This window comes from Leptosomus discolor, chromosome 6, assembly GCF_034619465.1.
Source record: "Leptosomus discolor isolate bLepDis1 chromosome 6, bLepDis1.hap2, whole genome shotgun sequence".
Lineage (NCBI taxonomy): Eukaryota > Metazoa > Chordata > Aves > Leptosomiformes > Leptosomidae > Leptosomus > Leptosomus discolor.
Window position 1 is genome coordinate 67113031 of NC_141396.1, and position 26634 is coordinate 67139664.

The 26634-nt window shown below is 48.8% G+C and overlaps 1 protein-coding gene across 1 annotated transcript in view; it reads right to left on the reverse strand.

The window, feature by feature from the left end:
* MAP4 (microtubule associated protein 4) overlaps positions 1 to 26634 on the reverse strand; it is a 105746-nt gene that overhangs the window by 29752 nt on the left and 49360 nt on the right. The window contains exons 9-11 of the mRNA XM_086467368.1: positions 25538 to 25681; positions 24557 to 24718; positions 19052 to 23410 (exon numbers count right to left, since the gene is read on the reverse strand). Of these exons, the coding sequence (XP_086323494.1) occupies positions 19052 to 23410; positions 24557 to 24718; positions 25538 to 25681 (4665 nt within the window). The remainder of the gene's footprint in view (positions 1 to 19051; positions 23411 to 24556; positions 24719 to 25537; positions 25682 to 26634) is intronic.

Below are 26634 nucleotides of genomic sequence, written 5' to 3' on the forward strand. Positions count from 1 at the left end.
CAAGTTTAAATACCGTGACGCAAATAAAGCATGTGGGGCCATCCACGCAGCCGTGGAGTGGGCACGGTCTCCTGAAAGGCAATGCATCCAGATTGTTCGGTACCAGCAGCCTCTCATGGCAAGTTACTGACACAAGAACCTTGCTGTCTGAGGAGACTCTGCACCTATTTTATCCTTAACCTCGTACTTCTGTACACGCTGCCACTCGCTCGGTGGTTACTCGCAGCAGGTGAGCTGCCAGCAGCAGTGAAGCGAAAGCAATCAAAGCAGACGATGCAGTGGTTTTTGAGCATGAGATCTTCTTTTTTTCCCAAAAAGAACCACCCATAGAACAACTACCTTACCAACCGTGTGAAAGACCAAAGCTGTGCTCCAAGGCTCAACGTCCATATTTAAATAGATGGTTATTGCTTTAAAAAGCCTCCCCTGTTCCAACAGCGAGTCTCTCCGCAAAGCCTCCTGTACAGCCCTAACACAGCTCAAGAGAAGAGGAGCCTTCAAGCACATCCCACCACCAGTCAGTCAGACCCAACGTGTTCCATCACTTCCACAGAAAACCGTCATCCACGCAACCCCAAGATAAATATGCCAAAGCTTCTCCTCTGGTTATCTTTCCTTTAGGGGGACCCTCTCTCATTAGCAGGAGGTTAAGGCATGGAGCGTGCCCCTTTGTATCATGAGGATGGTCACAGCCTCCCTCCAACTGAATTTAAAGAAAAAGAACAAAAAGATGATGATGATGGAGAACTTAGTTGATTTTAAGCTCTGCTGTCTGAAAACCACAGGCATCTTTTGCAAAAGACCACGACACGAGACAAACCAAACTCAGTGTTTTGATGGAGTTTTGCAGACGCTAAGGGGGGGCTCTTCCTCAAAAGCAGCCACAAAGCGGGGGCAAAAGCTCAAGTCTGTTTGAAAACAGCCCTGCTGGGCGATAGGCAACAGCAGCGGAGGTGACAGTCACCTTCACGCTGCTGAATGAGGCAGCAGAGCGGCGCAGGAGGGAAGGGCAGGGTGACACCAACGGCCCCGCCGCTCCCTCCCCGCTGTACTAGCCCAACACAAAAAGGAGGGCTGCAGACCCCCCCACTGAAAGCCAAGACAACGCTCCGTGGCTTTAACCTTGAACTCGTTACTCAAAATGCAGCTACACCTATTGCACAGGGCGCCTGTGAGAAATCAGCGGTCTGCCTGCACGGCTGCTCCGGCGTGGCCAAGCGACACAGGATCAGAGCCACGAAGGGCTGGAAGGGACCTCGGGGGCCACCAGCCCAACCCATCACTGAAAGCAGGTCCCAGCAGACCAGGGGGCTTACAGTCATGGACCAGCACGATTTCCAAATATAAGGAAAAACTTCTTCAGCGTGAGGGAGGTCAAACACTGGAAGAGGCCCAAAGAGACTGCGAGGTCTCCAGTCCCTGGAGATATTCAGGCCTAGAAGGAACACAGGTGGCCCTGGAGGAACCTGATCTACTTTTTTTGAGCCAGGGGTTAAGCCAGAGGCCTCCAGAGCTCTGTTCCAGTTTAAGTGACTCTGTGTTACAGCCACGTAGCGGAGGATGCCCACATTGTACACAATTAATCATACGTCTTCTTGAAGCCAAGTCCCGATTATGAATAACTATATATAGGAGAAAAAATACCCACCCCACTCTCCTCCAAGAAAAACCCACCTCTCACCATCCTGTGACTTGCAGCCTGGAGACTACCCGCTTGTCCAACAGCTTTTTAGCCCATGTGACCATTTAATGTTAGGACAGCAGAACAATATAGGTTGGAAGGGATGTCTGGAGGTCACTTAGCCCAATCCCCCACTCCAGTCATACCAGATTGCTTGGGGTTTTTTCAATCATATCCTGAGCATCTCCAAGGATGGAGATTCCACACCTTGGGGCTTCTCCTGCAATATTTCATTAGCCTCACGGTTAAAAAAAAAAAAAAAAAAAAAATCACAATGCACAAATTCCTGGCACAAGATGTTTTACAGCTCTACTGTAAGTTGCTCACAAGTCACCCAGCAGCACCATTCACTTTCATCTGCTGCTGCTATTTCCGTCTGATGACCCATATTCTTATACTGGAAAAACTGAACGGTCTTCTCTTGTTCACAACTTTCCTGTCATTGATGACTCTAGAGACAGCAATCACAGCCAGCTCCCTCTCCAGTTCTCTCTCTTCCAGGCTAAAGAATCTTAGTTTCTTTGGCCATTCCCCGTATGAACTTCTCTAATACGATGCCTTTACTTACCACACCTCTGATCCTATCACAACCTTTTTGAGGCAGAGGACAACGTGCAGATTTACACACCACATTCAGAATGCAAGTGCATAATACATTTATAAATTGATGTAATTTTTTCTAGTCTGTTCTCCCTTCCTTTCCGAATTGCCGAACTCCACAAAAGCCTCCTTATGACGTCTGTAAAATCCCTACACCAGTAGCATTATTGCTCCTCCTCTACAAGTACAGAAACAAAACCATGAGGGTTACAGCTCGTGCGAGGTGTCATTGCGCTGGAACCCAAGAGGAGAGCACGCACAGACCTTCAGTCTTTCAGATCCCTTCACCACCAGTTTGGCTGCAACAGCTCTCTCGTGAAAGCTGTTACTGTGTGTGAATAAACCAGGCACTAAATCTGAAAAGCTTTACGGTTCTTGCTTCCTTCCCTGAAGAAGTAAAATTCGGAAAAAGTATTTATAGAAACATACCCTCTTAAAAGTTAAACCATGTTACTGCATTGTTTTACAAACCATGGAACTCGGAATAAAAGCCTATGGGCATGTATTTCTCAAATACCATGCAGTACTTTAATAAAAAATAAGCATTCCCAGAAGGTCATTCTCCACCTCAAAAGGAACAGGTGGAGCCCCCAGTATAACATGCCTCAGGCTCATCTCAAAAGGCCAAAAGCAAGTATGTCTGTTTTCTGGTACGGTGGTGAGCACGAGCTGAAGTGAAGACAAAAGGGCAGCAGTTACTGCGCATCTGGAAGACCTCTAAGAATGTTCCATCTTGTTTCCCTTTCTCTGCTTTATTGACTAGTTCAATGAGCATTTCAGCGGGTACCTGAGACTGTAACATTTAAATCCTCTCCTCTCCTCCCTGTCCCACTTGGTAAGGGACTCGCTCCCACTGTACGGGGCCTGTATTTCCCCTGCCCTGCCCCTGGTCACCGGTTCAGGCTGGCTCACCTACGTGCTGCAAAATGGAAGGGGACTCGCGGCTGCACTCGAACGTGCTGGCGAAGGAGGCCGGGCACTCATCTCCCACAGCCCCAGCAAGGGATATTCAGCAGGCTAAGCCGAACGAAAACATCATTCAATGAAACAGCTCCATAATTCTCATAGGGATTAGAGTCATCAACTGAAAATCCATTAAGAGAAATAGATTAAGCAATAAGGCAATGACCATCTTTACTCTCCCTCTTAAACGTAAACAACCCTAGGAACAAAACCGGACCGCGTTAAATACTGCTTTTGCCAGAAATGCTGCAGAGAGGCACGAGCTCGCTCTTGTCCCGCTGGCCCCATCCAGAAGGAGCTGCTTGATCACGAAAATCACCATCAAATAAAGCCTTTTTGCTTAAGGCTCTTAAAGCAAAAGTATCTCCAAATATAACAAATCTCAGTTTAAGCAGAAATACAACCCTTATCTGCTTTCTCCTCTCCAGAAAAGGCTAAATAAAATGTCTCCTGCTTGACCCAAATACAGACTAGCTAAGCATTTTATCTAGCACTGAATGCAACTCAATCCATGTGTACATTTGCAGTTGTTATCAAGAATTGAGGAATAAACCAGATGTCCTCTTTGCCTGTATCTTGTAAATCCAGGTTGTTTAAGACTCTATTTTTAACCCAGGGAGGGAAATCCTAAATCAGAACTTGCTCTTCTAGAACAGCCTAAACTACTTGCCATGCTCAGCTAACATGGCATGAACTGAAATCCAACAGCTATTTAGAGTCATTAACATGCTCTGTTTGACTGCAATACTGTGCTAAAAATTTGACGCTGGATATTAAAAAAAGTTAACAAACCCATGAGCTTTTCCCTTTTCATTGATGAAAGTGGAAGCACATTCATAAAACCAACAAAAAAGCTCTATTTTCTGTCAATGTCCCTGACAAACCAAAGCGAGAGAGACAAGCACTCCTCCCAGTCAAACTAAAAATACCAGCAAACCCACAACATTAGCTGAAGCTGTCTCAGAAAGGATATCAAGTGGGGAGCGGGGAAGAAAAGCCGCCTGAATTCATATCGAGTCCATCCATCCAGCGGGTCTGAACGCTGGTGGAACCTCAGCGCATCTCCAGGCGCCGCTCGAGCTTGGGCAGTGCTTGGGCCAGGGGACACCCGGGGTAGGTTCAGTACCTGAAGGCATGAAACTGCAATTCCACCGCGTTCAAAGTGCAAACCAAGCACCAGCACGATCTGAACACTCAAGCACAAAGATATCACCAACGACCCGACCAGTCCGACGTCAACTTCTTGCATGTCATGACAGCAACAACAGGCCACAGAGAAGCTGGGCTGAGGGGTCTGTCTAACCCTTGTATCAGCTGATGGATCATCGGCCTTGGGACTCAAAGCACCACGTTTGATGTACCTCTACCCTACCCAGCATACCTGGAAGACCCACCCGTAGAAAGGCCCGTTCTTTAAGCCCTGGCACACTTGGCACCTGGAGCTCGCAACAGGAATTTCCAGGGACGAGCAGCGCACGGCCACAAACAACATCCCCGCACAAGACCGGCACGTGCTGCCCTCAACCCGTCTTCCGCTACTGAACAGCTCTCGCTCTTCCCAGCCCTCCCCCCGACACATCTGCTGGAAACCAGCGTTTTGAAGGTCGTCGCCCTTGCACGGCCAGAAGCTGTGATTGCTGGGAAGGCACAGCGGGTGCTCCGGAGCAGGGAACCCTCCTCGTTCATGTCACGGTTACAATACCTTCAGCATCAATTTTAAACTCTGTCCATGAGATGCCAACGTTTGTTTTATATTTGAGGCTGAACATGCCTTAAACTTCCACTGAACTACCCACAGCCCATATCAGGCACTGTTGATCACCGGTGCCTTCATTTTCTCCTCCTTCCCACAGCCTACAATCCCTTCTTTCTTTTCTTTCTCATTAGAAGCATGATTTGATCTGGCAAGGAGCCTTGTTAGCAAGCCACCATCCACACCACTAACATTACTTGGACAAGTATCATTAGTTCATTAGGAGGTAGCTGGGCTGGTATTTCCTAATCCCGTAATTACCTTTAATCTGTGTAAACCTGAGGCGATAGGCTCTCACAGCCTGACTCTGCCGGGTTGGAAGTCTCAGATTCTATATTTACCTAAACCACAAAGTGCTCTACTGCAAAAAAAAACCCTGCAGGAGATTCGTCGCGCCCCTTGCTTACAGATGGATATTAAAAAAAAATTTAAAAAAAGTCAGAAAATCAAGACAATTTTCCTGATGCGCACACTGAACTGCTGAGTACAGGGAGGTGACAGTCCCGAACGAGCACGGTCCAGCGGAGCCTGGAATTCCTGGTACTTCAGAGCAGAAAATACTTCCAGCTAAAGGAAATTCAAAGAAAATGCGAAAAGGCAGAGGTGAAGGCAGTGGGGAACGACGTTGCTTATCTAAGTGAGACCACTGGAGGTGGCACATTAGGTACGTGCGATAAATCACACAACGGCTTATACACAACGCCAACATGAATCAAATCCGTTGTTCAGCGCAGGGAACAATGCGCCCGCTTGTTTTGGTGAGAATCCGCAGCGATTGCTGCTGAAATCAGGGACCAGAGCAAGTTCTGCAGCTCCGCTCTGATCAGGACGAATCTGCAGCCAAATCTCCTTGCCTAAAACGCCTGCCGTGGGCACACGAGGGACTGGAACGGGTACGCCTTTCTGACAATTTTTAGAATGAAATTAAACTAAATGTGCCATCACACCAACACCCGCTATCCGCAAGAAAGAAATGTTTATGTACAATTCTAGGTCATCTTCAGAAAAACAGGAGTAGCAATGTTTAGCAAAAACCCCACAACTCCGGCTGGACATGACAAGGAAGCCGACTTTTGGCAGAAATTCTGAGGGATGCCATTGGAATGGTTAGACCCAGCTTGGACAATTCTTTCAAGAATTTTTAGGATGAAGAAAGGTGCAAGGGACAAAAGGTGTTACCCAAAATACCAAGTTCTGAATGAACAGCTAGAACGGGCAGAAAGATAGAGGAACGAACCAAGAGAAGGAAAACCACGTTTCCATCGGAGAAACGAGGCACGTCGGCCATGCTGGACACATCGCCCTGTGAGCGGCAGGAGACCGGCAAGGTGAACGCCAAGACTGAAGCGGGGGAAGCTGATAAGGATACGAAGGGGTAAGTCAGCCGTGAATAAAGTGCAACGGAGAGATTCAGAACCAGTTCCACACTTACAGCCGGGGCTGCTTGCCTGGTCAAGTTACTTTTCTGACAGCCGCCCCTCTGCTCAGTGACGGGGGAGAGGACGCAAGAGCTCATCGCGGGAAGTTTGAGAGCCTTTCGGAAACATCGAGGAACTTCTCCCTGTTTTCTCTCGCATTTCAAAAATTCTTTCTAAACTACACATCTATAAAGCAACAAAACCATTTTTTCTTCCAGGAAAGAATAAATCCTGAGTTTATTCTTACCAGTGCATTGTACACAAGAGGACAAAACAAACCGAACCTAACCGGCTGTTGATTCTGGAGAGTGAAAAAAGAAGTTACAACTCTCTCGTATTCTTGCCCAGGAAAGCCCACGAGCCGCCGGCTCACGCAGCTGTTCACGCTCAGACCTCTGGCTGTAAGGACGATCAACTAGCTTTTAAAATAAAGACTCTCAGAGAGCAAAACTAAACCTAGATGCTTAAAAAAAGAGCGTGGCAGTCCGAATTAGCCATCTGCAAAAAGCAACCCAACCAGAAGCCACTGAGCGCTCACATCTTTCAGTGACCTTTACATCACTGATGCTCAGCCCCTCGGGGGAGAACATGTCAATCCACTTTAAATCAGAAAAACATTTAAAACATAATCTAAAGAGCCCACATGTCTGTGTTTTGAAACAGTTGCCTCTCGAGCTCGACAGAATTGGCCAGCCTAGCCAGACCCGGCCTCCTCGCTGTCCAGAACACGAGCCTCCTTCCTAACCTTGCGAACGAACTTCAGTCGCAGAGCGGATGCCGGCAAACCCCACCGCCCCAGAAATTCCGCGACATGAAAGGCGGGCACAAACACAGCACTCTGCTAGTTCTTTCCCCCGTTCCACCTGCGAGAAGCCCGATGGCCCTTTCGTGTTTAAGTACCGAAGGGAGCACAGGCAGACACGCAGCCGCACGGGTCCTACTGGTGCCCAGGCAAACACGACCCCTCCAACCGCGGCTCGCTGCATCGCTCCGGCGACTATCAACAGGAGAGCTGGTGACTCCCGCTGCCTGAAAGGACCTGACATCTCTGTTCAGGCTCTGCAGGAGCGATGCCTGCAATCCGTGACACGCTGCCACCCAAACTGACACTCCTTCATCTCACGACTGCCAGAGTTACTTAAAATCTGGGCACCCAGCAGACCGTAAGGGACAAGGTAACACTGAGATAAGGGAAAGGGAAGCGGATAAGATGTGTTGGCACTCCGGGGAGGGGAGGTCTGTATTGCCAAAACCTCGTTCTACAGATCTCTGACCGTGAGTCTTGGAAATGAAGGCATCTTTGAGAAATTATTAGAGAAAAGTAAAACTCTAACTGAAGACAGAATATGGTTACTGACAGCGGGCAGGACGGAGGATGGGAGCCTCACACGGGCAGCCAGGAGCCGACTGACCGGCCATTGGGTGTCACTAACACGCCGCAAAACCGGAGAAGGTAACTCCGATGTGGTGGTTACCAGAGCACACCGCCCTGCTCAGAGGCTGCCCTTCCACCCTCATCGCTGCGGAGAGCTCAGCTTATCGACCCAAATCAAGCGTTTTGGAGCCCTACCAGGACAGCGCAGCTCTACCCACCTGCATGTTACTCTCCCCTCTCACGGCAGGGCAACACAATTTCAAGTTCCGTATTATCCTCCCAAGGTTTAGCAAACCAGCGGGCTACAAAAAGAAGCCACTGCATGCAAAAATTCTCATGAGTCTTTTGTCTTTATTCCCCGACACATTTTTTCCCCTCTTCCCATGCAAAGCTCTCGTTAATATGGGCGACAGACAAAACACACGGACTATTCTTGCACCAAAAATCTGGGAAAAAAAGGCAGGTTTATTGCTGGCTGAAGCTGGCAGGAGGGACAGAGATGTTGTTCCAGGCTGGAGAACAAAGATTAACAACTCTTCTCACAGATTTTAAAGCCGGGAAGACTGACCTCATACATCACAGCAGTACCGAAACAACAAACCACTACAAAATAAAACAAGCTGCTATTGACACTTCGCAATGGGAAAGGCTCCATTGTAACTGGGGTTTCGGGAAAGAGGTTACAGAAAGTAATGGGGAAATTCCGGGACGCCTGGGAAGAGCTTCGCTACACGAATTGTTCTGCCCATTCACTCTTGCTGGCCCCTTTAAACAGAAGTACCAAAAGGTGCTAAAAAGCTTAACGGAAAAGCGCACTCGGCAGGTCTTTTCAGCATAGATGGAAAGGTTTTAACTTCAATAATGCCTTCACTCTAGCAACGCAGCTTGCAAACCAGAAGGGCACCCCTGCTCCCAACAGGGAGTGGCGAGAGGGTACTGGAGAGACCTACGCGGACCGCTGTGGGTGCTACAGATTCCACAACCTGGTCGTCACGTTTAGGGTCCCAGCAAGTAATTAACAGCTGGTGCTGCCACAGATGCTGCGGAACCAGCCAGGCAATGATTTCTTTACGTTCACGTCTCTCCAAAAAACACACCCTTTGTTCTAACTACCGGAACCGGAGCCGCGTCGGTCTCTTCAGGTGCACTGAGCCGCCCACCCCCTGCCTGCGGGCTGTCAAGTCAGTGAGCTGCTCCCCAGCTCCTGCCAGCTCGCTCCCCAGGAAGGTAAAAATTAGCAACATACCATCACGTGGTAAATCTCCTTGCTTGGGAGACGGAGAGCTCTGCACATTGCTGACCTCGATTTCTTTTCTTTCCAGTGGAGCGGTTTTGCTGGATTCCATCTCGGTGCATTTGCTTTTCGGAGAATCGGACCCAGCAGCTCCATCGGTGGCATTTCTCTTCTCCCTCTTCACCGCCGCCTCCTCCCTCTCTTTGTCCTGGCTGCTGATTTCAGGGATTTGCTCCAGCTTGCTGTGATACAAGCTCGGGCTGCCCAGCTCTTTCTTGATCGAGTTGCTGCCGCTGTTCCACTCCTCTCTCTTCTTGGCAGCCGGCTCCTCTGCCAGGAGGGACTGATGCTCCTTCACCACCAGGCTGGGCAGCCCCGCACGGCTCTGCTCGGGACCCGAGCTGCAGACAGATGTTTGCTCTTCTGACACGGTCATTGACCTTTTCATCGGGGCGCCCGGCTTTCTGGCTGTGGGGCTCGAGCACTGGGTCAGGCTGCTATTAGGAGAGAGCAGACCAGTAGCGACGTCTTCTCTAAGCACCGGCTCAGGGTATTTATCAGCCAGGTTAAGGGTTAGGGGCACCGACAAGTGAGAGCACTCTGACATTGCACGCCTCATTGCCTTCCTTTGGTGGGCAGCCCTGTTCAGAAAATTGCTGTCGTCTGCACAGCCCAGCTTGTCTTCCATCTCTTCCTCCATTTCACTGGTATTATTAAAGTAACTACTTTTGGAGTCATCTTGTGCGAGCTCTACGGTGGTAGTTGGAGGTTCTGGCTTAGATGCTGCTGAGGAAGAAGAAAATCCACTCTGCACATAGTTGTCATTAACCACCCCAATTACACAATAGCTGGGGGCTCCATCTTTTTTCACGGTTGCTTCTTTAGACCCCGAATCGTTAGGCAGGACAGGGTGGAAATTTGGATTCCAGACACTGATTTCCTGTTCCTTCATGTATTTGCTGGGATCGCTCTCCGACACAGACAGATTGGGCAGGTTTGGGTCTGGCTGGCATTTGGTCTCCATTCCAGCCTTACCGGCTGCTTTCTCCTGATCAGTGATGGCTTCATTTTTACCCAGCCCCGGACCAGGTTTTTCAGCTCCTGCCTGTCCCACATGAAAATCTGTAGTCTTAGGGTTTGCAAAGTTCCCTTCAGCAGAAGGAAACGTTTCGGAAAGCAAAGACCAGCTCTCAAGGTGACCTGCAGCTGCCTGGTATTTTTTGCCTTGCACCTCAATTTCTCTTTTGTCTTTCTGAGCTATTTTTAGCTCTTTGTCTAATTTTCCTTCAAAGAAGCAGAGCTTGTCCTCATCCGTGAAACCAGCATTCTTAACGAGCCCGTCCTTAATCGGTCCCCCTGAGTTTACATTCAAGCCAATCTCATTAAGCTTCCCCTCAGTCCTCTGCCATTCGAATTCAGTTTTGCCGAAGTCTTTCGGGGACTCCATGCAGTGGAAGGCTTCCGAGAAGCTCTCCGCGGTCTTGCCTTTGCACAGCTGGCTGTATTCGGAGAGCGATGCGGGCTGCTTGTTCGAGAGAGACATCTCCGACCGCTTCGCTTCCTCCCGCGGCTGTAACGCCGGCTCCGAGCGAGCCGAGCTCGCAGGCTGCTGGCGCCGGTGACGACACACCATGCCCCCTGTATTCATGACAAAACTCCTTCCTCCCCACCCCCTGCCTGCCGCACGCCTTCATTTACTGGATTCAGCCACTAGTTCAAACGAAAACGGCAGGTTTCATCCTTTTGTAAAAAATCAAGAGGAATACACTTCTGTAACAGAAATACCCATCTCTGGCTGGTCACTAGCGGGGGCTTAATCACCTCAGTGAAAGGATTTTTCTGTGAGCAGCGTTTCTCGGGCAGTTACACGGTCGGGGAAATATTGCCATCTCCTTTTTCTCTGTCAAACCAGATTATGATCAATGCATTTGGAAGTATTAACTCCTGCTGATGAACCACTCTCAAGAATCCTCAGGAACTAAGGTCAGCGATTTTCCTCCCCCTCAAACAAAACCAAAACAAAGCCCAGCCCCAAACACTACAGAGCAGAATGGCCTCTTTCAGCACAAGGGCTTTGTTTTCAGTGAATTCTAATATATTCTTTTCCAGTCAACAGTGATCACAAGTGATGCTGTAACGAGGATTTCACGATCCACAAGCCATACCGCTCATACAAGCAAGTGGACAAAGCTGAAAAGGATGAAATGGGCCAAGTTAGGAGAGATTTTGCAGTCCTAAATACTGTAAACTTGATTTTTTTTTTTTTAATATGAACATATCTTACAATACTTTTGAACTGCGTTTTTTCTCTTGCACTTAATTTGCACCTAGCGTTTCACATGTTGTGTTGATCCACTCAAAACCAGTGTCAACACACACCGAGCACACTGCTCTGCCATCCTACGAAGCCTCTGTACCCAGCATCCTTGACAAGGCTTTTCCACCTGCTCCTCTGGATTTGGACACTCCTTCCCTGGTTAAACTGGGACCCACCTGAGCTGGCTGAAGGCCGTCTCTAGCCACTCGGCCACCAGGATCTGGGTTGCTACTGCTGCATTGGCACCAAACTGCAGTCTCGTCTTTTTTTCCTCAAGTGCTGGTACAGATTAATCCTTGATTAAGGCAAATTTTCTTCTTTAAACCAGGGTCACAGTACTTTACAGACACTGAGATACTCCAGGCCGGGAAAAAATTTTGTCCTTACAGCTGAAGCAGTAAAAGGACTCCCTGCTATAGTTTAACTGAGCATAAATGTATTTTTACACCCAGAGACTGCAAGCTACACTACGCCCCCTGAATTTAACCTGCTGCTGAGAAATGCTACAATCCACACATTTATCTACTTGTATTTAAGCTTTGGATTTAAGACACTGCTATATTTAAAAACAATGACTAAGGAACTGTAAGTTATATGAATCTTTCATGACACCCTCTAATTAACCAGAATAGTTCCACCCACAAGCTTCACTTCTCGAAAGGCCTCAACCATTTCTCTGTACTTTAAAATATTCATAGGTGTCTTGCTAGTGGAAAATGGGACCTTAGCTCAAGGCTTGCGCTCTCCCTCGTAACTGATGTAGGACTAATGTCTGCAAGCAGTCGCTCACTCAAAGTACTGAGTCTGCTCCCCAAAATGGCAGACCTTGGAGGCATCTAATCCCATCTATTCCGAAACTCTGAGGCAAATCTCAGTCCACTAGAGATCATGTCATGCACTTCACCAGGAGGGAGGGCAAGTCTGTAAAGCTACCTGAAACCACCCAGTAGGTTTTGATTTGGTTTGGTGGGGTTTTTTAATAATCTCTTTTAGTGGAGGAAATGACCCATATTCAACACCTGGGACGCTCCGAAGCAGGAGAATGCTTAGCTATGAAAAATCTCTGAAGTCATCTGATACTTAATCTCTCAGGACAGTAATGGAGGTAACGCAGAGTTCATACACGGAGAGCTTTTCAACAGCTTCACCCTGCACGTCGCAGGACTGGGTGGGGCTTGGGGCAACCTGCTCTAGTGGAAGGTGTCCCTGCCCATGGCAGGGGTTGGAACTGGATGGTCTTTAAGGTCCCTTCCAGCCCAAACCACTCTAGGGCTCTGTGATAGCATGTTGTTTCCAGATACTCATCCTCAGTTCCAGAGCTCTAGCCTCCACCTTCTACCAAAGGCATTTTTTTCCTTTAGATGTGTTAGTGTTCTGCTCCTGAAGCTATGCTATGGTGGTCGGGCTAAGCTTTCAGCAAGAACAGAAATCGCCACTCAAGACGTGACCAGCAGCCCTCACACCGGAGCTTTGGTCCCAGTTGTTCCTTTAGAGTCCTACAAACTGTAAATTCTCTCCAGAATTACAAAAGGAATGAGCCAATGAAGGTAAGTAGAAAAGGGTGGAGGGATGTGCAGAAAACTGGAGCTGGACAGATGGTGAAAAACAACTGAAGGGAGGAAGGGCCCATGCTAAAGAGGAGTTGGGTTAGAAGGGCAAGTTAGACTTCCAAAAGGAAGCCCACCCGCTGCTTTTACCCTTAGGTCAGCTTTCAGGAAGATTTCATACTCTTCAGACATGAAATCTGGGGTTTCACAACCCTTTGTGGCTCTCCACCATCTCTTTGAGAACGGCAGTGAAACAGTTATGAGCTCTTGTGAGTCAAACCCTGGTCCAGCTTCTGGACATGGAGATTCACCCACTGCCTGGAGCTCCTCGCAGCCTGCCAGGGACAAGGTAGCAGCCTGTTTCACCAGGAGGAAGGTTATATTTTGCCTGTTTGCATCCTCTTACCATCATTAAAGCCTGTCTTTTCTTCCAGGTGCAGCTGACACAAACGAGCCTGTCAGGGAAGCTGAGCGCATACAGCACAACACTTCAGTGCCAACACTAAACACGTCTGTAGTCAGTGATCTGAGCTGCTTGGATCTATTTTGATGCTTCTATGGCGTCTCTGAACACGAGCATTTTCCAAGGGAAGCCGTGCCCGTGTGCTGCAGAAACTGCAAAGAATCCCTGTCCACTTCACTGGGCTTTGCCAGGTAAAACTGGGCTGCCCAGGCCGAGCCAGTGCCAATAGCCAGAGCAGCCCAAGATCACTACATCACCACGTCACGACCTAATACCCAATCTGCAAGCTTCCAGCCTCAGCAGATGAATCAGCCTAGTGTTTCTATTTCTGCCTCGCTCCCGAAGCTATTACTTATCCCTTCTAATGCCTCTGCTTGCTTTTTTTTTTTTTAATCCAACACAGCCATTCCTGTGCCGTCCTTTGCACTGGTTTCTAAGGCAACATCACTTTCCAGGATGATGAGCTACTCCTTGCCAGCATCGCCAACTAATGGCATCTCTAATTAAGTGTTATTACCAGCAGCAGTCAGTGACCAGGCTGTCCAGAACCACCAAGGACACGCTGGGTCCACAAAAGCCAAGACCATCAACCTGCGGCTCGCAGCTCGCCGGTCTGGGCGTTCCCAGGCGCGTGTTGCGCCGCGCAGCCCCACGCTCGCCGCGAGCAGGACAAGCAGCGGCGCACGAAGCCCGAGGGCCGCCGCCGCCCGCTGCGCTCGCACGCTCCATCGCTCCTCGCAGGCTGAAGGAGCCAGGCCAAAGGACAAAAAGGGGAACCGGAGTATTTCGGATTCCGGCCATCGCAGCTCTGCGCTACAAGTGTCGCCGTTAAAAGGCGCGGCGCCGCACAACACACACAGTCCCGCGTTTCACAGGACATTTACAGATCAGATCCCGCTTCAGGATTTACATATGACACATTAAAAATCCTAGTGATCAGCCAAGACACACTCAAGAGTGCTTCCAACTCCAAATATTACCAGTCTTTAGGCTCCTGTAGTGTTGTCCCACACTGGCTGTACTTCAGGAGAAGTATTTGAGAGTGGAAACTGAAAAGGGGCAAAGCAAAGTCAACGGACTGATACGTCAGCAACGCCAGCAAGGGAAGGTGAGGCTTGAAATTCCCCTAAAAGTTAAACGTCACCACTAAGGAAACCTGTTCAACGTTCTTAATCTGGCAGCATTTACAAACAAAAGTGTATTTGTTTCGCCCTCAGCTCGAAAATCAGCGCGCTGCGGGTGAGCAGGAATACAAAACACAGGAAGAACCCAAAACTTCAGAAGTCCTAGCCAAACTGCGGGGTGCCAGCCTAAAGCGAGAGCCGGGCAGCTAGAGAAGCCAGTACCAGGGTGACACAGCGCCACACCCAGTAGGAAAACAACCCGATGGGCACACGCCGTCAGCTCTGCTGGGAGCAGCCCCTGAGGACACCCTCGGAGCCGGGCGCTGGTGCAGCAGCAAACAGGCCCCTGCACACCCGTCGGCCGCAGGCAAAAACGTCCCCGAAGCTCAACTCGCCTTTTCACCGCGGAGGGAGCTGACACCTCAGCCGACCTCCTGCTCAAGCAGGATTAAGCACGAACGCACAAGCGCAAACATCCGGGGGGAAAGCAGGGAACGGCAAAGTTCTCTTCTCGCTTCACAGCTGCGCTTAACCCTGACGTGAGAAGCGGCTGGTGACACTGTTGGGTTTTCACTGCTCTCACACACCTAACTGGGATAATTAGCAGGTCTTCATTAACAGGCTGCAATATGGTGTTATTCTGACCATTTCAAAAGCATCACTAAAGTAGCACTGTTATCAGGAGGTGCTTGTCCACGACTGCCTTCGTGACGATGATTTCAGGCACGAGGGATGCAGTTATCACACATCCACAGAGGCCACTGCCCCAGCGCGTTCCCGGAGCTGATCAGCTCCTGCCAGAGAAACCAAATTACAGCTTGGGTCCCACAGGAGAATTACAGACACTATATGAATGAAAGGTTACTGTGGAAATGCTGTACTGGTTGTAATGGCACCAGCATAATGGAAACCAGTCAAGGAAAGAAAATATTTAGAGAAGGGGCTTCCTTGTGGCTGTAAAAGAAAAGCAAATACTGTCATTAAGCAGGGAGGGCATTTCTTGCTTTTAAATGTATCTTATTTACACACAAGGGATTTAGAGCTGTCACATTGAGAACTAAGTCCTGTATCACAGGCGGCGACTGCGCCAATGGGCTCCAAAGACAGCTTGTCACCAGCCCAGCCGAACGGCCGGGCGCTGGAAGGATGCCCGCAGAAGGCAGCGGCAGAGGCTGCGACGGAAGCTTTTGAGGAAAGAGAGAAACTAAGCATCAAATGACCACAGGCCCCCCCCAGTCCGCGTTTGGGAGAACAATTCAGAAGCATAACTGTCTAGACCGCAGCGTGGTTACGCAAGAAGCTTTTTCTCTGCCGGCGCCGAAGCCCCCAGCACTGAGTACTGGAGCAGCACTGGAACAGACACACATGGAGACGGCCCTTTCCTGAAGGGCTTGTGCCAATCAAAAACCATAGGAAGATACAAACCCCAACACACTGAAAGAAATGAATTTCTTTTTTTAAAACAGACTAGTCTTTAAGGACAGATTGGAGGAAAAAAACCAAATCTTTCGAAAGTGTCAGTGTTGAAACTGAGGAGGGAAGGGAAGAGCTAGCAGTAAACCGGAACCAAACGGCTCCCCACTGGATGAATGCAAACCTGCCATCGCTTCCTCCGTTAACCACTCCTCAGCATCAGAACCCCAGTGCTGCATCAGCCAGGGCACCTGCGTGGAAGTACAGGCTTTAGGACCCTGGTTTCCACACCTAATTCCCAATTTTATTTTCAGTTCCACACAAGAGGTAGAAGAAAGGCTCAGTGCCATTGTACAGGCTGATAACGTTTTGGTTATCATCTCAGCTGCCTCCTGACATTAAAAGGTGTAAAATAATTTTCCAGAAGAATCTGGGGCAGTTCTCACAATGGCAACAACAAAAAGGAGAAGCTGAAATAAATCCCAAAAAATGGATAAGGGATTAAATTCCAATCGCATGAGCAGCCTTACATCCAATCTTTCTTAACTTTAAGCTACAAAGTCAAAATAAAAAAATAATTAAAAAAAAAGCACAGAAGTTTGCAGGCCTGGTGTTTGAAAGCCACATTCAAACTTCTGTCAGGGAGAGAATCTGCAGCATCACAGTTGCCATGGCTCCCGAGGGAGCTGGATCACAACGCTCGTACCTATTTTAGCACTACACACAGGGGCTGATGCACTTAGGAAAGCCGTCCTGTTATTCTAGAACCCACGGTGCAAGACCTGGGAGCCTGGCTAAAGACATTTTAGCTACTAGACTTCAGCAGAGGATCCTCCAAAACACTGACATGCGCTATTCCGACAGCAGATCACTGACTGCCCACCAGGGGAAAGCAGAGTAGCTTCTACGGGCAGATATCCGGGGTTGCAAAGTACGAGCTGCCCAGTCCCGCCTGACAAACACAGGGGAAGCGTTGGCCAAGTTCTGGTGACAGGCAGAAATACAAAACCTTTGAGCAGTCCATTGTTATCTCACCAGGAGGGTGAACAGGCACATGGAGGGTACGTACAGCCCGTGGCCCCATCGGCTCAGTGACAATCTGGGCAGTAATAATGATCTCCTGGACCCGCGTAGCTCCTGCTCTGTCCAGTGAACAGGCCCACTCACGTTCATGGTCTGGAATCTCAACACCTTGCCCTTCACTGACTTCTGGTTTTGTGTTCAACCGACGCACGAATTCACCGTTTCATCCTCGGATCCAGCCTAAGGCACTTCCACGCCAGTTGTGCCAACTCAGGGATTCAGCCCGGGTTTTGTCGGCGTTTTGCAACTCACTGAACTGCTGCTTCGTTCCGAGTTGGGCAGTGGATGGGAAGAGAGACAAGCCTCGGCTGCATATCTGGATGGCAAAGCAAATCTGCTTCCCTGCTCCTCCGCGAAGAGCTCGACTGCAGCTTACGCTTTGTCACTCAGCCCAGATGTTGTGTGGTCACCCCGAGGCTGCCTGAAGCTACGCCAGGGGCCAGCTCTGCTGCCAGCGCTCCTCCGGCACCGACAGCGGCCGGGTTTCAACGGCCGCCGGAGCACGTCAACCAACGCTTCCCAAACAAGCTCGGTCGTTCAGAGTTCTCTTAAAATAAAACAACAACCGCCGAGTCTATGAAGTGCTGAAAGGGTGGAAAGTGGCTGAGTATTATTCAAGTCCTGAGCGACCTCAGGTCAGGCCAGCTCGCGTAGGTACCGACTGACTCACACGCTGAAGTGCTACTCTGAACCAGGAATCCTTCCACCCCCTACACACTTTACCTGTGCAAAATGTTCAGGAAGAGCTTTTCTTTCTTTGCATGGATCTGCTACTAAAGTTCTGCTCCCTTGAATACGGCAGTTAGCAAAGGAAAGCAAAGACTTTAGCAGACAATGGAGACGCTTTAAAGGAATGGTTTTTTTAAAAAAGATGCTGCCTTTAGCTTTCCCTTTATTTTGTAGCATCATGCACCAAAGAACATCACTTCTGCAGGCACAAGTTCATGCAGAGAACACCACTTTCACTAAAATAGAACTACTTCAGGTTATGCAACACTCATTAAAATTACAAAACCTCTCAAAAACCTGACCAGCATGTTAAGGCGCACTGGAGCTCTACGTTTGTAAAGTTAGTGGCTGCATCATGCAAACTGGCAGCGAGGAACTCCACAGAAATAGGAACAGGAACAAACTTTCATGCCCGATGACAAGGCAAAAACTAAGAGCACGAAAGGGGAGGGATAAACTTCCCCAGCCCATCTCAGCAGACTGGAATTCACAGAGAAGACGCCAGTTCTTTCTGAGGAAGGTTCAGAATGAGCAGAAGGACGAGAATATTTTTTTATTTCATCTCTATCCATACTATATTCTCCACTTCAAAATTCCTACAAACCTCATTAAATTTATGAAATTAATCCCATCTCATTTCCTGTGGGTACAGGGCTCTTGCTCCCTGGACAACAGCCAGGGTAAACAGCCCCAAACACTTACCAGTCCATCCACAGTCTCAGCAGAGAGATAAAGGCTGAAAATCTCCGTCAGTCCCGCTATTGTTTTGTTACGACTCTGCCTCAGCAAAGGTTATTACTCCACAAGGAAGCACATTTTGTGGCTGCAGCGGTTCAAGGTAGCTGAAGATAAAGTCACCAACCAATTGCGGGAGGAAGAGATGAGCCTGAGCCAGGACTAAAACCAGCCCCTGCCACACGCCAGCGACCGAGAACATTTCCCGCCAGAGAAACGCCCGGTTCCCTGCCCGCCGGTGGCACCCAGTGCTGCTGGCGGTCACGACGACTCACCGTGGCACCGCAGGCGAAGGTCACTTCAGTCTCAGACAACAAGAAGCTAAACGTGACGTAACACCAACAAGTGCAAGTTCACGTCAATGTTCTACAAGATACACGTGAAACAACCAAGAGTTGTGGAACTCTCAGTCCCTCAGACCTGGGGAATTAGCACTGTGAGACAGGCAAGCAGAACTAACAGCCTTTTAGGATCAGCCAAAAAACCAGTCATGCCGCGCTCGCTTGTGCCCCGTAGGATTAACGGTCACGTACTCATGCCAACGCACTGACAATAGCAAGGTCTTGCACGCAAGCTGTCTGGATTACGGCTGCGAGCTGAAATCACAAACACACACCTTTGTCTTGCCTCTGCCGGCTCATACCAGTGGGCTTCAGCTGCCTTTGTTTCTCTCTGTCTGGAGCAGCAGACCTGGCTGGCAGAGTTGGCACCCCTCTTGACTTTGTGGGTCTCATGTAGCCTTTTAGCTGTTCTGCTGCTTTAACTCGCTCTTTCTTTGCCTCCTTCACAGCTTTTTGTTCACTTTCTTCTTCTTTACTTGTATCTTGAGGTTTATCTGGTTCAGACTTCAACGCCGGGGCATCCTTCAGGTGAGCTTCCCCAGCGTGAGCAGCATCCTCCTCGGCCGGCTGAGAATGACCTTCGCTGTCGTCTCGAGGACTCGTTTTGGCCGGTTGGGTAGCTGTCAGATTTAAACCAGCACCCTCTTTACTGCCCAGACTGCCCGGGCACTTCAGCGACCTCTGCTCACGCTTCTCGCCCCCATCCAGCTCGGCCTCTTCAGCTTTACTCTCCATCGGTGCCTCTGCCCCAGCCTGCGGCACGGCTGCTTCTGCTTTGCTCGCTGGTATCGCTGCAAGTTCTGGGGAGACGCACCCGGTGTCCTTCTCTCCAGGAGAGACAGTTGCTTCTCGTTTCTCTGTCCCCTTGGCTCCTACAGGAGCTGGCCTGGTTTTTGAATCTGCCACCTTCTGAGGAAGGTCTGAGGAAGCGCTGTCAGCGTTTCGCTGTTTATCAGTGGTTCTTATTTCTTTATCATCCACCTTTGCCACAGGAGAAAGGTGAACTTTGTCCTTCTTTGACTGAACGCCCTGTTTAGCTGAGTGATCCGAAGGAAGTTGTTTACCTGCCTCGCTGCCATCCCGGGAACCAGCCTCTTGGGTTTTATCGTCTTTCTCTGAAACTTCTCTTCCGGGCTCTTTGTGCCCCGGACTGATCGGTTGCTCGCAAGATTTCTGCGCCTGTACCTGCTCCCCAGCACCAGATCCAGGCTCCTCGCTGCTTTTCCCTGCTCCTGCTTCTGGAGGAGGAAGCCCCTGACTTCTTGCACCCTCAGCCGTCTGCTTTGGGAAGCCGGCAGAACCGCTGCCAGTGTTATCTGGGCCAGGTACCGCAGTCTGAGCAAAGGATTTGAAGTCAATTCCTTTATTATTCCAGAGCATTTGAGGGCCAATGGGAAAGTTTTTAATATTTCTGTTTTCATCTACCAAATCCATGTCTTCCATGCCATATTCCACCTCAGATCCCAGGGGAGGCTGCCCTTTGCTCCTGTTCGGTTTTGTCTCTAGAAAACCAGGCTGCTCAGAGGCATTTTTAGCCCTTTTACTACCTCCATCGTAACCCCTCTTTTTAGATCTATCAGTAACTGTGGCCGAAGCGTGACCTGCCACTGCTGGATGCTCGAGGAGAGGAAGGCCACCCCCGCTGCTGCAAGGAGCGGGACTTTCTGCTTCGGATTTCTCAGTCATCTCCACATCACGAGGAGGAAACATCTCTGTGCCTGCTTTATGCTCCAGAAGTGGCTGCTGCAAGTTAGCCTCCACCTTTTTGCATTTCTCTGTACTACTTGTGAGTGATTTTTCTGGCTCCAGAGGTATAGCAGGAGCTTGCACTTCAGTGGTGTCAGTTCGGCCATCCGGCAGGCTCGCTAAAGCACCGCCGTGAGTCTCTCTGCCTTTACCAAAAGGCCGGGTTTGTTCACCACTTCCCACCGCTCCACCTCCCGCAGGGATGATACCTGGAGCCAGCCCAACAGAGTGCTCAAGGCCACCTTCAGCCTTTCTGCCTTTCACATCTCTACTTTTTTTCTTAGGCTTGTCCGTCACCAGTGCCCTGGTTGGACTGTGTGCCCCAGCCGCGTCTGTCCTGCGCCCCAGGAGAGGCTTGGGTGCATCCGCTGCCTCACCTGTAGTCAGGGGCCACGTTTCTTTAACGGTGACTATTTCTGGCTCTGACGTCTCTATTTTATGACCCGAAAGAACTGGCTGATTAGAGAAAGTTCTCCTAGTGCCACCCTGTAGTTCAGGCTTTCCCAGCACCTCTTTGCTTACACCTGTCAGATTCTCTGGCGAAAGCGCTCTTTCAAAACCAGACATCTTATCTTTATCAAAAGTCATTTCTTTTGGGCTTCCAGCCACCTTCTCTTTGCTTGGAAAACTGCTTATTTCCGCCCCAGCCTCCAGGACAGCTGCCTGCCCCAAAGGACTTCTCTCAGTTTTTTTTCTTTTCCCATCACTACACCTCTTTCTAGGTTTTTCTGACACCGGTGTTGCATCAGAATTTATCACAACTGGTTCACCTGCAGAAGTCATTCCGGCCTCCTTGCCTTTATTAATCAAATTTACCCCTCTTGGTTTGCCGATCATGTCGGCCACAGCAAGATGCTTTGCTTCCTCTCTCCTACTCTCCCGCAGGAATGGTCGCTCTAAAGCACCCGAATCAGCCATTTCATGTGTTCCAACACTGTCTGTAGGCTCCTCTGTTTCCAGTTCAACTGGCCTTTGTGTTTCAGCTACCTCTGATGTATTCTCCTGAAAACACTCAGCAGTAACAGAGCCCCTCTCCCTGCCTTTATCACTAACTTCCTTAGTGTTGTCAGTTATGTCAGGAAAACTACTTGGGTCCATCTTATTCTCAAGGAAAGGCTGCTGGAAAAAACTTCTTTCACCTTTTTTACTTCTTCCATCACTACCCCTTTTTTTTGGCTTGTCTGCAGGGTAAGCGTGTGTGATGCTTACTGCCGGATGCCCTCGAGCAGTGACGCCTCTGCCTCTATCGGGGTAAGTTGTTTCTTTTATGGTCTCATCTGTCCTCTCTCCATCAGCGAGTTTGCTGACATCCTCCAAAAGCATCATCTGCTCAGAGCAGCTTTTGATTTTTTTCACTCTCCCTTCACCACGCTTTTTTTTAGGTCTGTCCATCCCCTGCGCAATATTGGGATCTTTTCCAGTCTGCTGCTCTAACACCACAAATCCTTTCCCTTTGTTTTTGTCAGGGGACTCTGCTGCCATCGCTCTGTCCAGGGCTTCAGCAGAGGTGGGCTGTTTGGTTGCATCAGACTTGGCCGACAGAAGACGGGGCTGCTCTGAGAAACCGTCAGCCTTTCTGGTTGGCGAAGCAGTGACTTCCTCGGGTTTTGGCAAAACTAACGGCGTAACGGGCGTTGCAGCAGCATCTGCTGGGGTGTTCAACACTCCCTCTGAAGCACTAAAGTCAACGGCCTTGCGCTTATCAGAGGGCGCTGGCTGAGTTTCATCGGGCGCCTCTGGCTCGCTCGGAAGCTTGTCCGACAGGGCCGCAGCCTCCAGAAGGGCAGGCTGTTGGCAGGATTCGTTTGCAACCCCTTTGCTTTTTTCACAACTACCTCTTTTCTTTGCTGCTGCTTCCAGTGACCCACTGGAAGTCTGAAGCTCACGATGGACAGTGTCACCGACTGCTTCATGCCTGGGAGGTGGGCATTTAGCCTCCTTATCTTCATCAGGAAGGAGCAATTCTGAAGGTTTGGTCTGTAAAGGAGTTTCTGCTTTGCTTACACTGATTGCTTCTGAAAGAGACGCCGGCAGGTCAGCACGTTTTGACTCCTCGTACTCCCTCTTCTCATTTTTATCAAGCAAATCTCGTTCCACAGGCTTGCTTGGCCCCTTTGCCGTAACAGATTCCCCCACCTTAGTCTTGCCTACCTGCTCCAAGGGAACCTCTTCTCTTTTCCCTTTAGATTGCAACATCAAGCTGTCACCTCTCATTTCTTCTGTTTCCATGACATCTCCATTTTTCTCATCCAACACAGACTCTAAGAGCACACTGGGGTTTTGGACCGGCTGTCCTGGGGCTGGCAACGAGAAGGCATTTTGCTCATCCAGGATATGACTTCCAGTGACTATTTTAGCATCCTTTGGGGTATCTGAAGCTCTGCTTCCTGAGGCAACCGACTGCTCTTTGCGGGCTTCAGCAGGCATTACGGGACAGGCATCTGGTTGTTGCAATTCAACAGCAAATGGAGAATTTCTAGGAGCTTTTGCGACTGCTACATTGTCATCCCAGAACTCCATTGTTCTTGGCAGCTGGTTTCTCTTTTGTTTTGGTTTCTTTTTCTTTTTCTTCACAATGGCCAGAGAACCTTCCAAATCCCAGCTCTCCCTTGGCAGACCTCTGGAGCTCTCCACAAACTCTGACAGTGCACTGGGTGGCTGCTCAGTCGCCTTTTTATGCGAAACCCTAGTGCGAGGGGATGTTCCAGCAACGCATCCGAGTTCCCCTACAGAATAGGGGTCTACTTTTGGGGCAGCACTCTTCTGTTGTGGGAGACCTACTAGACGTTCCTCTGGTACATCTGTAATAGGCACTGGTGCAGGTTTTGCTCTGCCAAACCTGCGTTCACTTGATTTGTTAGCTTGCCTTATTTGTGCAGTAGGTAGACCTGGAATACAGGAAGCCTGCTCAAACATCAAAGCGACTATTGGTTTTACAAAAAAATAAATATACTATTTATGTGATTTTAGCCATCTATAACAGTCCATACAGTCACACATGCAGAATTTTCCAGCACTGATACCACACTAATTCTAAAGCCATCTCAGTAGGGCTGGGATAGACAGTTACACGCAAAACCTATTTAAACCACTACCGATAAACACGTCAATGCTATTTGAAAACACGTAATTCCTGATACATGCTCTTACCCCACCAAAAAGCAACAGTTCTTGTAAGGACATGCTATCGCTTTTTAAAAATGCATTAAGGACCCATTTTGCCTCAGCAAGACAAGACAGCAGATAGGCTTTTTATATCTCTAGCTGGCATCCTTCCAAAATGTGAAAATAGAAGTTTAGTGGAAAGACGGGACTAGGGAAGAGAGAAGGGGCATAATGGGGAGCAGAAGAGCTCAGCTTCCCCCAGCACCCACGGTGGAAGCAGCGGAAGGCAGAACTCCGTAAGAGCAGTCACTTGCTGTACTCCGTTACAGGCAGCGCTGGGTTTCCTTAGCTACAAGCCACTGATTTCAAAGAGAGCATCAGCCGTTTGTCAGTCAGCCCCGGCCCACAAATCAGCCCCCAGGCACAAGCGTAAGCAGTAACAGCTCATCAGAGAGGTTGGGTTAGTGGAGCAGGAAAAAAATTACATTTTCCTTTGGTAATTACAAAACTCAGTTTGGAAGGAGGTCTTCACTAGGAATATTGTAATAAGAATTAATGGTCCTTTTTAATACCAAAATAAAAAGCTAACAGTAATGGCAAAAAGAGGGCGAGCTTTTCAACTCTACGGCAGAAAGCAGGTCTGTAAGCCTTCCTTAAGTATGCAAGCAAGCCAGGCCCAGTGATAAAGTGCTAGCAGCACCCATATTTGGGCTTTTAGTGCAGTGAACATGGAGGGGAAAAGAGTATTTAAGAGGGCAGGGATTACAGGCACAGCGCTAGAAGAATCGCTGATGAAGGCAAAGAACCACACAGCTGCTTGGTGCAAAAGAGATTTCTGCTTGCTCGAGTGGCAATGCAGTCAGCAGGAAGAGGTGAAGAGTTCACAGAGGTATTTCCGCTCTAAAATGGAATTATTAGTTATGTTCTACCTGGGGGCTCTTGCAGGGTTTGCTCTTGCTGAGGTTCTGCATGTTGGACATGGTTGTGTTCAGCCTCCTCCTTTTGTTTCTCTGTAACAGGAACATCCACAGCAGTGACAGGTTTTTCTGGAAGGAGGTCTTTCTTTTCTAGTGCAACGGCTTCTTTTGCTTCTACTGGAATTGAAACATGAAAGACACGAACAGAAATGCTTCAGTTCCTATGAGCACAGGCAACCTGCAGATTAAAAGCAAGCCCCTGGAAAGCGCATCGGCTTTATTCTATTTTTAATAGGAATGAAGTTTCTAAGACACGGTAGCCTACTACGTATTATCTCCTCACAATCCCATTTCAAGCAGCAATTTTATCTTTTGACAGCCATGCCAAGGGGGAGGTGAAACGCGAAGGAAAGACTGTCCTGGGGCTTACGCACAGGGTAAGGGTTTGGTTTGGGGTTTTCCCCTCTTTGTAATCAACCAACCTTGGACTACACCAGCTTCCCACTGGAATTCAAATCCAGAACGTAACCCATCACCAGCCTGGAGTCCCTAGCTAATGCTCATCACCCAGTGTTCATACACACCTTGGAACAGATTCATGCAGGCACTACAAAATTCCTAGCTACACATAATTATAACAAGTTTTAATTTGTAAGACATAATTACATTGGAGAGCAGTTCTATATGTAATCAATTTTATCTAAATTTTAAATAGAAATAAAAATTATGACAGACAGTGGTACAACAAATACGGATGAGGAAGAAAAAGACAAGTTATACGGTGCTAGTTTCAAATGTTAAGACTACCCCCTGTTTCTGGCAGTCCCCATGTTAGCACACACTAACAACCTTCTTGAAATTAAACCTTTGCTGCTTTTTCCTCGGTAAGGACAGGAGAAGAGCATCGGTGAGAAAGAACTTACGTGCTGGGGGCAGAACTAGCTGACAGCAAAGCGCTGGCTCCAGCTTTATACCGTGGTTTGCATCTCTCACCTTGGGGTTCTGAAAGGTGGTTCGTCTCTTCTGGACGATGCTCTTCGTGGCGGCTGGGAGGGGCTGCGCCCTCTTGAGCGTTCGCTAACAGACCCACACAAGCTTCTGCGGCTTTCGATTCTTGTTCCACAGTTGCTGTTGCTTCTGCAAACGGAATGTAAAGAACAAAAATTCGTATTGTTTGAAATTTAGGTCAGTTTAAGCAAGATAAAAATCGCTCCCTCACCTAATTATCTCCCACAAGAAACTAAAGTTTTTCCTCACTTTCAGAACAGTGGTAATCTGGTTTTTATGATCACTTTCTGCCAGCTCCCCTCTCCTGAAAGCCCAAGTGTTTCGCTAAAGCAGACGCTCCTGTACTGTCTGGTGTTTACTCTTTCATTCACCCACCTGTGCCCCTCACCACATTCTAGTAGGGTTTTTTTTTGTTAAAACTTCTCTTTTGAAATTCATTCCTATCATTAAACTAAAGAGTACTAAAAGGTAAAAAAGGAAATATCTCACTCCAACTCCTTCTGCAGTCAATCCACATACACAGCCTCTGCCCAGTACCGTTGGCTATATTTGGACTGCAATTTTCTCCCCAAAAGGATAGTGGCCTTTGAGAAATCTATGCAGCACAGAAAATCTATCGCCCAGCGCACGGGAAAAACTAAAACGCCTGCCTCGCCACTTCGACACCTGTAGTTATTCCAAGGAAATGTCACAAAACTATCAACAAAGCCTATCAGTCTACTCAGAAACCGTTTCTGCACGGTAAGAACCTTCATTTGAAAACACTGTGTCCTGCAGGGCCTGTGGAGATTCCAGCGTAAGCTGAGGATGGTAGCGACACAAAAATGATTACTAACAGGGATAAACCACAACGTCTCTACGGCTGCCCCAAAAACCATACATGACTGCTAAGAATGCCAAGTAAAAATAAAAATAAATCATTCAGATACTCTAGTCCTATATTTTATAAGTGAAAATCCTCACGAAGCATTTCCTCTGTCTGTATCTTGACAGCAGAACTGAGCCCTACTTAAGATGTTTGTGTGTACCACAGCCTGAACTCCTAAAAGGAACGTGCTTCCTATCGACAGCCTCACAGCAAC